This window comes from Bos mutus, chromosome X (assembly GCF_027580195.1).
Source record: "Bos mutus isolate GX-2022 chromosome X, NWIPB_WYAK_1.1, whole genome shotgun sequence".
Taxonomy (NCBI): domain Eukaryota; kingdom Metazoa; phylum Chordata; class Mammalia; order Artiodactyla; family Bovidae; genus Bos; species Bos mutus.
Window position 1 is genome coordinate 54,258,659 of NC_091646.1, and position 12,613 is coordinate 54,271,271.

At 43.4% G+C, this 12,613-nt stretch overlaps 1 protein-coding gene across 4 annotated transcripts in view; it reads left to right on the plus strand.

Annotated features, from left to right (window-relative positions):
* LHFPL1 (LHFPL tetraspan subfamily member 1) overlaps nucleotides 1-12,613 on the plus strand; it is a 91,070-nt gene that overhangs the window by 8,032 nt on the left and 70,425 nt on the right. For all 4 annotated transcript variants that reach the window (XR_011463250.1, XR_011463251.1, XM_070366049.1 and 1 more), the window contains exon 2: nucleotides 890-1,528. Coding sequence is in view for 2 of the 4 variants with exons in the window: in XM_070366049.1 (XP_070222150.1) it covers nucleotides 1,078-1,528 (451 nt within the window). In the remaining 2 variants the exon portion in view is untranslated. The remainder of the gene's footprint in view (nucleotides 1-889; nucleotides 1,529-12,613) is intronic.

Here is a 12,613-nt window from a genome sequence, read left to right on the forward strand (position 1 = left end):
ACAGCTCGAGATCTATGTTCCTGCAGCCAGGCAGGGGGAACCAGATCTGTTTCAGAGAGAGAAGTTTTGATGATTATATTCAGCAAAGGACTGGGCAGCTTTTCTTAGTAGACAGTTTAGTGTTAAACAACTCTCATTGTTTGGGATGGTGCCTCCTTTTTTGTTCTTGGGGAAAAGTGACTAAACAGAGCTCGCTCAGTGATGAACATAAGGATTGAGACTAGGTGCCCCTTATTTTATTTACCCATTTAAACCTAACTGATGCAATATTGGGAAAGCCCAAGTTAATGCTCTCTTGGACATCCTACTAAGGTCAAATGGGCACATCCTTTAACTCCATGGTGAGCGCTCCTTCCCTCTTCTCCCTTGGAGTATGGGCAGGCCCTGTGAGTGATCTTCCTTTTTCCTTCATTCTCTGAAAGCACCTTGGTTCCTGGCCCTCTTGAGGCAGTACCTCCTTCCAGGCCTCAGGTAAACAAGGTCATTCCATCAGAAATTGGGGGCTCTTTGGAGAGCCTAGGTTTGATTCAGGCCTCCCTCTTACCCCTTGTTCCAAATTAGATGTCAAGAACTGAAAGCTCTCTGTTTGGGTTGCACTGGGCTTCCCAGGTGATGCTAGTGGTAAAGAACCTGCTTGCCAAGGCAGGAGATGTAAGAGATGTGGGTTAGGTCCCTGGATTGGGAAGATCCCCTGGAGGAGGGCATGGCAACCCACTCCAGTATTCTTGCCTGGAGAATCACATGGACAGAGGAGCCTGGCGGGCTATAATCCATAGTGTCACAAAGGGTTGGTCACAACTGAAATGACTTAGCATTCACACACTCAGGCAGGCTGCATTGGAGTAGACGAAACAGTCACTAATTCACTTCTGTGGTTCTTCCATTGCAGCCTAGAGATCATAGGAGTCTGAACCAGGTGGAAGGAAGGGAAGATGAGAAAAGTGGTGGAGAGCAGAATCCCATAGGGACCCAAATGGTCCTCAAGACAATAACCTTATCCAGAAGTAAGGGCCAAGAAGCACATGACTGAGCCCTGGGGCTGGCCAGGCAGATGAAAACTAGGCTGGTGGAGCCTACATGACAACTTTCTGCATTTGGTGCTGTGAACCGACTCATCTCCCCATCCCCACCGAGAAACCTGGGACTATGAGGAGCAGCCTGACCCTGGTGGGGACCCTCTGGGCCTTCCTGTCCCTTGTTACCGCCGTAGCCAGTTCTACCAGTTACTTCCTGCCTTATTGGCTCTTTGGATCTCAGCTGGGGAAGCCAGTGTCATTCAGCACATTCCGGAGGTGCAATTACCCTGTGAGGGGAGAGGGGCAGAGTCTGATCATGGTTGAAGAGTGTGGGCGCTATGCCAGCTTCAGTGCCATCCCCAGCCTGGCCTGGCAGATGTGCACAGTGGTGACAGGTGCTGGCTGTGCTCTGCTGCTCCTGGTGGCACTGGCTGCTGTCCTGGGCTGCTGCATGGAAGAACTCATCTCCAGAATGATGGGACGTTGCATGGGAGCTGCACAGTTCGTGGGAGGTAAGACTGTGTGGCTGAGATTGGAGAGGTTGGGGAGCTTTGCAGGGGTGGGCATAGTGGGCGTGTTGCCTTACAGGGAAATCCACTTTCAGCTTCTCCTCTTTGTCCAACTCTAAGGCTGTGAATGGACTAAGGCTGTGAATGGGCTAAGGCTGTGAATGGGCTTCCCTCGTGACTCAGATGGTAAAGAATCTGCCTACCAATGCAGGAGACACAGGTTCAATCCCTGAGTTGGAAAGATCCCCTGGGGAAGGAAATGGCAGTCCACTCCAGTATTCTTGCCTGGGGAATCCCATGGACAGAGGAGCCTGGGGTGCTACAGTACGGGGGGTTCACAAAGAATCAGACATGACTTGGCAACTGGATAACAACAACAAGACTCTGAATGGGGGCTCCTTTGAAATACCTGGTCTGGGACTCCCCAAAGCGCAATCTACATCAGGGTTTTATTCACAGCAAGATTGTCTAGTAGGCAGAATTGATATCTGTTTTTTTTGGCCCTGATTTTCATCACATTCTTTTGCCTGCAGAGTGCCCATTTAACAATATTATCCAGGTCTGATTTGCAGAGGACGCAACTCTAGTATACTACTAGTATGGTATACAACTATATACTCTAGTATTACAGTTCCCAAATAAACTTGACCTCTAAGATCCCTGATCGCTGGTAGTTATCTGAGGACCATGATCTCATTAACACGTACACAAAGGTGCTAATTACTGAATGAGTTTAATATGCAGTCCTCACCAAAAAAATATATCTCTAATAGTGAAATGCTAGCTACCAGGCAGACTGCAGTTGATCGCTTATCTGGCAATATCTAAGGCTAGCCCTGACTGGTAGCCATCAACAGTCTATCCAGGTTTCCTCTGGCCCCGACTCACTCTACTTATCTTTTCCCTCATTCAGTCTGCCTCTGAATTTAGTGCGGGAGACCTGGGATGCTGCAGTGTGTGGATGGGCTAAGAAAGAACAAAATGCAAAAATGGCAGACAGCAGGAAAGCAGTGGGAGTGGTTTCATTTGAACTGAGAAGAAAAAGGCAAGTTTAGACACACAGGCAAATACGTGTGTGAATATATGAGCCATTTTTCACACCTGGATGGGGAAATGGAAAAAAGTGCTGGTAGAATCTATGGCTGAAGTTTGTTGTTGTTCCTGAAGTTTTAGAATTCCTATTCATTATAACTGTCATCTCCATTAGCAGCACAGTGTGGGTGACTGGAACCAGGAAACTTCGATCCCACTTCTGGCTCTTTCACTAAGTTGCCCTGTGGTTGTAAGCAAATGACTGACCTCTCTCATGTTCACTTCCCTTCTTTCCTTGAATTGGTTCATTGGCAAGATAGCCCAGATCCTAATTTTCTTCTTCTCTCCGATGACTGCATTCAAGTAGCCTTGAGGTGCAATGGCAGTGATGAGCTAAGACAGTGCTTCTCATCAGGGACTGACTTTTTACACCCTTCACCCGCCCCACCCCAACCAGAAGACATTTAGTAATGTCTTTGAGACATTTATGGTTATCACATATTCGGGAGAGTGTTACTGACAATCAGTGGATAAAGGTGAGGGATGCTGTTAAATATACCACAATGCATAAGAATAAAACAGTTGCCTACTCCCCAAAACAAAGAAATATCTGGTCCCAAATGTCAATAGTGCCAAGGTTGAGAAACCCTAAGCTAACGTATTATGATTTCCTTGCCTTCTTATGAAAAGTAACAGATTCTCTTTTGTGCCAGTTAAGATGATGTTTTCTGTTTCCCTCTTTCCTCTAAGGAAAAGGGACCAGATATTTCTTTGTTTTGGGACCAGATATTTCTTTCTTTTGGGGAGTAGGCAATTATTTTATTCTTATGCATTGTGGTATATTTAACTGCATCCCTCACCTTTATCCACTGATTGTCAGTAACACCCTCCCGAGTATGTGATAACCATAAATGTCTCAAAGACATTATTAAATGTCTTCTGTTTGGGGTGTGGGGGGGTGAAGGGTGTAAAAAGTCAGTCCCTGATGAGAAGCACTGTCTTAGCTCATCACTGCCATTGCACCTCAAGGCTACTTGAATGCAGTCATCAGAGAGCTCATTGTAAAAAAATGGAGCCTGTAAAAAAAAATCTCATTGTAAAAATTTTAAATTTGAATTAACATTCTAATCTAATGAACTAATCCATGAACTGAGTGGGGAAGAACTTTAACTGAGTGGCAGATGTCATGCAGAGGCAACAGAAACATCAGTATCATTTTCATCTCATATGATTCTGCCATTTTATATTCCCCATTGGCTATCGCTCATAGGAACATAGTCACAGTGTTTATGCTTAGATGAAGGTCTTTAAAACTCAAGAATAAAATGCCACTTGACAGTAGTCATGGAAAGAGTTAAGACCCAAGGTGTGCTACAAGGTTTCTCTCTGGACAAGGGAATAATATTGGACAGATGGCTGAATTTCCACAACTTCCCCATCTGTAATACCAGCCAACTAAGAGTCATTTTCATTTCCGTTTTAGAAGCTGGAGCCTGTCAAGGTTATATCAGATGTGAAGGAATGGTAAAGCCTGCTTGAATGTATCATATTTTCTAGGCACTCCTTGGCATACAAACATTATCCAAGGTTCTGCAGGATCTTGTGCCTCACTCCTCAGAGATGGGCACTGTTAGTGGCAGAAAGCCAAACCTGAAGAGTGTTTTGAGCTACACGGATAAAAGACATAAGAGACAGAGCTGTGGGGGTTAAGTTGAAGCCTGTTGTTCAACCGAGGGAAATTGATTTCATTGCTCCAGGCCGGACTGCTTCTCAGCAGCTGGTGCATTAACCAAAATATATCAGGGGGAGGAGCCCATTTGTTTCAGGTTTGGTTTATCTCTGCCAGACCCCAAACCACTGAAGAGATGGAGTATCCATTAAGAACTACTCCCTCCCCTCTGCCTGATTTTTGTTCCCCAGTTTGGCGGCTGTCCACAGAGATGAGCGGTGGGAAGTGGGAGAGACAGGAAGAAATAAAGTACTGCTGGCCTGAGTCAGATTCAGCAAGGTGACCTGATGGGGCCCTTGGGTCCTATTTGCTCCACCTGCAGCCAATCCAGCTGGACAAGTGTAGGATCCAGAGAGCCTTCCACTGGGACCTTCATGCCCTCCTCTAACCAGGGAAGGAAACATCTGGTCAGGAGATTATTTCAACCCCGGGGATGCTGAGGTTTCCAACCAGCTGGCCCCTGATCCCAGAGAATAAGGTCATTATTTACATTCCCCTGTGTATACACATGCAAGATGCTTGTGAATTATCCTCTAACTTCAGTGAGAGCTAACTGAAGAAGAAATAGGTGAGAAGTAAATATAAAGAACTCTTGGCAGGAAAAAGTGTAAGATCTTGGATCAGGTTACTTGAGGGAGGCCAAGAATCTTTCTAGAGCAGGGAATGTATCAGAATCACCTGGAGGGCTTTAAAAAATGGTCTCTCTCACTCTTTCCCATACTGATATACATAGCAACAGGTGGAAGGCTACATGTTTTTAAAAATCTCCCCAGTGACTCTGATGTGTATTCTGTGTTCCCTTTCCCCAACCCAAGTGAGAACTACCACTCTGGACTTTTTTATTTTGGTTTAGTTAAGCAGATAGAATTCAACAAACCCAGACAGGCACTAATGTTTTGCTCCATATAAGGTCCTAATACTACATGCTTCAAGCCTGAATGAAATTGCCATTGGAGACAGATCACTGAGAATGTGATTCAAGGAAAGGGTGGTGTTTTCTAAAAACCATTATCTTCTCTGCAAACCAAGCATTTCCTGAAAAGTCTTGCAAACTGTCATCAGTCATCATTTAACTTAAATGTACCATGTTGAGCAAGGATTATAAAAGTGGCTTTCTGTTTGGGAAATGTTATTTAAAGGAGTTAATCTATTAACAAAGACTCATGTAGAAGATTTGAAGCAGAGCAGAGAATGTGGTCCAGGCCTTCTGACTCTCAGCCCTGGGCTTTATGCATTGGTGTCATTGATTTTTCTTTATCTCTTTAGAGAGGAAGTTCTATCACAGTGTTTTTCAGAGTGGTCCTTGAAGCACTTGTATAAGAATTTCCTGGTGTGCTTATTAAATGCAGATTCCTTAGGGCCTTCCTAAACTTCTGAAAGAGATGGGAATACCAGACCACCTGACCTGCCTCTTGAGAAACCTGTATGCAGGTCAGGAAGCAACAGTTAGAACTGGACATGGAACAACAGACTGGTTCCAAATAAGAAAAGGAGTACGTCAAAGCTGTATATTGTCATCCTGCTTATTTAACTTATATGCAGAGTACATCATGAGAAACGCTGGGCTGGAAGAAGCCACAAGCTGGAATCAAGATTGTTGGGAGAAATATCAATAACCTCAGATATGCAGATGACACTACCCTTATGGCAGAAAGTGAAGAGGAACTAAAAAGCCTATTGATGAAAGTGAAAGAGGAGAATGAAAAAGTTGGCTTTAAGCTCAACATTCAGAAAACAAAGATCATGGCATCTGGTCCCTTCACTTCTTGGGAAATAGATGGGGAAACAGTGGAAACTGTCAGACTATTTTTTTGGGCTCCAAAATCACTGCAGATGGTGATTGCAGCCATGAAATTAAAAGACGCTTACTCCTTGAAAGGAAAGTTATGACCAACCTAGACAGCGTATTAAAAAGCAGAGATATTCCTTTGCCAACAAAGATCCATCTAGTCAAGACTATGGTTTTTCCAGTGGTCATGTATGGATGTGAGAGTTGGACTGTGAAGAAAGCCGAGCGCTGAAGAATTGATGCTTTTGAACTGTGGTGTTGGAGAAGGCTCTTGTGAGTCCCTTGGACTGTAGGGAGATCCAACTAGTCCATCCTAAAGGAGACAAGTCCTGGGTGTTCATTGGAAGGACATGCTGAGGCTAAAACTCCAATACTTTGGCCACCTCATGCGAAGAGTTGACTCATTGGAAAAGACCTTGATGCTGGGAGGGATTGGGGGCAGGAGGAGAAGGGGATGACAGAGGATGAGATGGCTGGATGGCATTACTGACTCGATGGACATGAGTCTGAGTGAACTCCGGGAGTTGGTGATGGACAGGGAGGCCTGGCGTGCTGCGATTCATGGGGTAGCAAAGAGTCAGACATGACTGACTGACTGAACTAAACTGAAACCTCCCGAATAAGAGCTGATGCCTGGCACTCTGGATTCTACATAGCCTCTCAGGCTGACTTATTTATTTTTGAAAATATAATATGAAATATTTCAGATATATGCATCATAAGGCTTAAGGAATAGACTATTACTGATGTTGTTTAAGTCTTCATACCCTGATCGTACTCCACTGTCTCCACAGCAAAGGTAACTACTCACATCCATATATGACTACAGGAAAAACCATAGCTTTGACTAGATGGACCTTTGTTGGCAAAGTAATGTCTCTGCTTTTTAATATGCTGTATAGGTTGGTCATAGCTATTCTTCCAAGGAGCAAGCATCTTTTAATTTCATGTCTTCAGTCACCATCAGCAGTGATTTTGGAGCCCCCCAAAATAAAGTCCCTCACTGTCTCCATTGTTTCTGCATCTATTTGCTATGAAATGATGGGACTGGTGGAGAAGGAAATGGCAACTCACTGCGGTATTCTTGCCTGGAGAATCCTGTGGACGGAGGAGCCTTGTGGGCTGCTGTCCATAGGGTCACACAGGGTCGAACACTACTGAAGTGACTTGGCATGTATGCATGCATAGTGGGGCTGGATGCCATGATCTTAGTTTTCTGAATGTTGAATATTAAACCAGCTTTTTCACTCTCCTCTTTCACTTTCATCAAGAGGCTCTTGAGTTCTTCTTCACTTTCTGCCATAATGGTGGTGTCATCTGCATATCCGAGGTTATTGAGATTTCTCCCAGCAATCTTAATTCCAGCTTGTGCTTCATCTAGCCCAGCATTTCACATGATGTACTCTGCATATAAGTTAAATAAGCAGGGTGACAATATACAGCCTTGACATACTCCTTTCCCTATTTGGAACCAGTCTGTTGTTCCATGTCCAGTTCTAACTGTTGCTTCTTGATCTACATACAGATTTCTCAAGAGGCAGGTCAGGTGGTCTGGTATTCCCATCTCTTTAAGAATTTTCCAGTTTGTTGTGATTCACATAATCAAAGGCTTTGGTGTAGTCAGTAAAGCAGAAATAGATGCTTTTCTGGAACTCTCTTGCTTTTTTGATGATCCAATGGAAGCTAGCAATTTGATCTCTGGTTCCTCTGCTTTCTCTAAATCCAGCTTGAACATCTGGAAGTTCACGGTTCACGTATTGCTGAAGCCTGGCTTGGAGAATTTTGAGCATTACTTTGCTAGCGTGTGAGATGAGTGCAATTGTGTGATAGTTTGAACATTCTTTGGCATTGCCTTTCTTTGGGATTGGAATGAAAACTGACCTTTTCTAGTCCTGTGGCCACTGCTGAGTTTTCCAAATTGCTGGTATATTGAATGCAGCACTTTCACAGCATCATCTTTTAGGATTTGAAATAGCTCAACTGGAATTCCATCACCTACACTAGCTTTGCTCATAGTGATGCTTTCTAAGGCCCACTTGACTTCACATTCCAGGATGTGTGGCTCTAGGTGAGTGATCACACCATCGTGGTTATCTGAGTCATGAAGATCTTTTTTGTACAGTTCTTCTGTGTATTCTTGCCACCTCTTCTTAATATCTTCTTCTTTTGTTAGGTCCATACCATTTCTGTCCTTTACTGTGCCCATCTTTGCATGAAATGTTCCCTTGGTATCTTTAATTTTCTTGAAGTGATCTCTAGTCTTTCCCATTCTATTGTTTTCCTCTATTTCTTTACATTGATCACTGAAGAAGGCTGTCTTATCTCTCCTTGTTATTCTTAGGAACTCTGCATTTAGATGGGTATATCTTTCCTTTTGTCCTTTGCCTTTCACTTCTCTTCTTTGCTCAGCTATTTGTAAGGCCTCCTCAGACGACCATTTTGCCTCTTTGCATTTCTTTTTCTTGGGGATGGTTTTGATCCCTGCCTCCTGTACAATGTCATGAACCTCCGTCCATAGGTTCATGGTCAGAGTTCATAGGCACTCTGTCTATCAGATCTAATCTCTTGAATCTATATGTCACTTCCACTATATAATCATAAGGGCTTTGATTTAGGTCATACCTGAGTGGCTTATTGGTTTTCCCTACTTTCTTCAATATAAGTCTGAATTTGGCAATAAGGAGTTCATCATCAGAACCACAGTCAGCTCCCAGTCTTGTTTTTGCTGACTGTATAGAGCTTCTCCATCTTTGGCTGCAAGGAATATAATCAATCTGATTTCGATATTGACCATCTGGTGATGTCTATGTGTAGAGTCTTCTCTTGTGTTGTTGGAAGAGGGTGTTTGCTGTGACCAGTGCATTCTCTTGGCAAAACTCTGTTAGCCTTTGACCTGCTTCATTCCGTATTCCAAGGCCAAATTTGCCTGTTATTCCAGGTGTTTCTTGACTTCCTACTTTTGCGTTCCAGTCTCCTATAATGAAAAGGACATCTTTTTTGGGTGTTAGTTCTAGAAGATCCTGTGGGTCTTCACAGAACCATTCAACAATGAGGATAAATGACCCTGTGACTTTGTTTTTAAAATAATATGTCTCCTTGGACATCTTTATTCATCTGTGATCAAATGTATTGTAATCCTCTGTTACAAGTGCAATGAAGTATGCACTTGTATGTTACAAGTCCATGAAGTATGTTTACAACCTATTGTGCTCACCTGTCTGAAAGGCAGGAGGGAGACTGGGGGATGGGAGGTGTGGTAGGGCAGGTTGAGAAGAGCATGTGGCCACCTGCACTGGGGCAGAACACATACCTGGCAGATTCCTACTTTCTGGCTTGGTGCCTGAGAAAAATTGCAAGAAAACAACACCAAGCAGGTGACTTTTGAATCAAGCCTTGTTCAGCTTTTGACTTTTCATCTGTTATGAGGACAAAAACATGAGGAAGAAATTAGCATGGTGAACATAAGTAGAAAGTTAGGGAAGAGCGAGAGAGAGAGGCTGCTGTTTAATAATAGTAATAAATCTTTATTGAGCACATTCTATGTGCCTGGCAGCTTTATGAGTACTACTTTTTGAAACAGCCCTGTAAGTTAGAGTACTATTATTTCCATTTTAAAGATGAGGTAATTTAGGCACAGAGAGATTAAGTAACTTGCTAAAGTCACACAGCCTCTAGGGGGCAGAGCTGGAATTAGAAATTAGTTCTAGGGACTGCTGCTGCTGCTGCTAAGTCACTTCAGTCATGTCCAACTCTGTGTGACCCCATAGATGGCAGCCCACCAGGCTCCCTCGTCCCTGGGATTCTCCAGGCAAAAACACTGGAGTGGGTTGCCATGGACTACAGAACCCAATCTCTTTCTCTCTCTCTTTTTCCCCAGCTTCATTGAAATACAATTAACATAACATTGTGTAAGTGTTAGGTGTACAATACACTGATTTGATGCACGTATGCGTTGTGAAAGGATTATCACAATAATGTTAGAGAACACATAAATCACCTCACATAATTGTTTTGTGGTGAGATCATTTAAGATCTACTCTCTTAGCAACTTTCAAGTATATAATATTGTATTGTTCTCTTGCTGTGTCTCTGAATCTTAATGCCTATAAGATTCCTAGTGCCTACTATAGATACTGTTGCCAAAAAGTGATCATTTCTGGACACCTGTCTCTAGAAGAACAGCACTTCTAAGGATCTCTCTTATTAGTAAGAAAAGCATTGCCAGCAACTGGCTCTGCGACCTTGAGTAAATTGCTTTCCCTCTCTGGGTCTAAGCACCCACATCTGTAATGGAGAGGGATTGGAGTAGATACTCTCCAAAGGCCTTTCCTTCTCTAAAATTCTGTAGCTGTATTGAATGTCTAGGATGACCTCTCATCTCTACTATGGAGATCCTTTCAGAAGGCTCCCCCCTTGGGAAGTGGAAGCAAAGGAAGCTATCTGTTAGATAGGCAGAGCATACTCTGACACAGGTACATTTATTGAGCACTTATTACATACCAGGTAATAAGTAGGTAACAAGGATACATAGTTGAAGAGAAATATGGTACCTGCCTTCAAGGAATGCACAGTCCAGTAATGAAAGCAGGTGGCAGTTTTAAGGGCTTATATCACAGAATATTCTTACCACAGAAATAAGCACAGGGTATTTCTGGAGCAGAGGTAAGGAATATGTAACTTTGCTTGGGGTAGGCACTGGGGATGGTGAGGAAAGGTTTCTGGAAAAGGTAATCTGTGACTTGAACTTCTCAGCATGATAAGGTCTAAGGAGCAGGAGGGCTGAAGAAGGTGGAAGGTTTCTCCTGCCATGTCGGGAAAGGCATTTAGCTAACACAGGCCCCTGCTTGAAAAGTCAGAGCTCATGCCCATCCCAGAGATCTGAGTGTGGAGGCTGGAATACAGAACTGCTGTTTTTTTATAAACATGTGTTTTTTTCTTCCTACTCTGTGTGGGAAAGCTCATTTTTTATTAACTCTTCTCTCAAAGGGTAGACACTGAAAGCAGGAAAAGGCTGAGGTTTCATTTCCAGTTCTGTCCTTAACCCATTGTATATACTCGGGGATCACATACTTTGGTGCATACCTCTTCATATCATATGATTTCACTTTATCTGCAGTAAGAAAAAAATGAGTGCTGTTCCATTGCCACTGGACAAATTCCAGAGCCTAGAAAAGTCTTTTGAGTGACCAGTTTCATTTCCTTTAAGACTATCAGACAGATAAGAATGTCTTCTAATTTTAAGCATTCCACTGAAGGGAATTTCTAACCTTACTTGGTCACTCTTTTTAGTTTCTAAACGCTCTCTCACCATCAGAAAGCTCCTTCTGTTTTCCTATTTAAACTCTTCTTGTTTTTTCTTTAGGTCCATATCTTTTTCTCTGGCCTCACTGAATATTGAGAACAGCTCATGTTGCCATTGGAGAAGGCAATGGCACCTCACTCCAGTACTCTTGCCTGGAAAATCCCATGGACGGAGGAGCCTGGTAGGCTGCAGTCCATGGAGTCGAGAAGAGTCAGACATGACTGAGCGACTTCACTTTCACTTTTCACTTTCATGTATTGGAGAAGGAAATGGCAACCCACTCCCGTGTTCTTGGCTGGAGAATCCCAGGGACAGGGGAGCCTGGTAGGCTGCCGTCTCTGGGGTTGCACAGAGTCGGACACGACTGAAGTGACTTAGCAGCAGCAGCATGTTGCCATGTTGCTGACAAGCTTAGCGAGTATGTTAAGATCTTATTCAAAAAGGCTTCAGCTGAAGGCAAAGTGGGCTTATTAGCTTCTCAGAGTGTATACAGAGAATCTTCCTCATTGAGGAAAGAGAAACAAAGGTAAGGCCAGCAGTTCCTGGAGCAGCCTGCCTTTCACTGTCTGGAACATTTCTGGAACCTCTGAATATGCCATTCAGTCACCATTAATCAACCTGTCTATGGGGTTGCACAGAGTCGGACACGACTGAAGTGACTTAGCAGCAGCAGCAGCAGCATACTATGTTAGGTTCTGCATCGACACTCGTAGTAGGTGACCATCCCATGACCTGTGGTGTAGCACTCAAGTATAGTGTTCTTGTAGTTAGACTCTCTTGGTTGTAAGTAGCAGAGACTCGAGTTCTCCAATGAAAAAGGGGATTTATTATAACATAAGAAAAGTGGAACTGGAAAGCCATTGACAAGAACTGAATTCCCTAACTCTTTCAGGAACAGTACGGAGTTTCCCTTCATGGTGTATCTGATTTCTGACACTGTGTTCTCTTCTTTTACCAATCAGTTTGCTCAGCTTACCCAGAACTGATGTCTATTCATAACTTTGGATTGAACTTGGCTTCAGCTTGACACAGACTTGATTTTACCTCCTGGTGTTTTTTTCCTATCTTCTGCTCCATCTGCTAACTAGCACAAGGTTTCTGTGTTCCTTGATTAACATTTCCAGAAACAAGAATCTGGCCCAGCTATTCTCTTCAGAGCATGATATATCACCCATTACTGGCCAGCCAATTAATTTGGTTGCTCTTGTGTCAGATGCCAATGCTTAGTCCAATTCA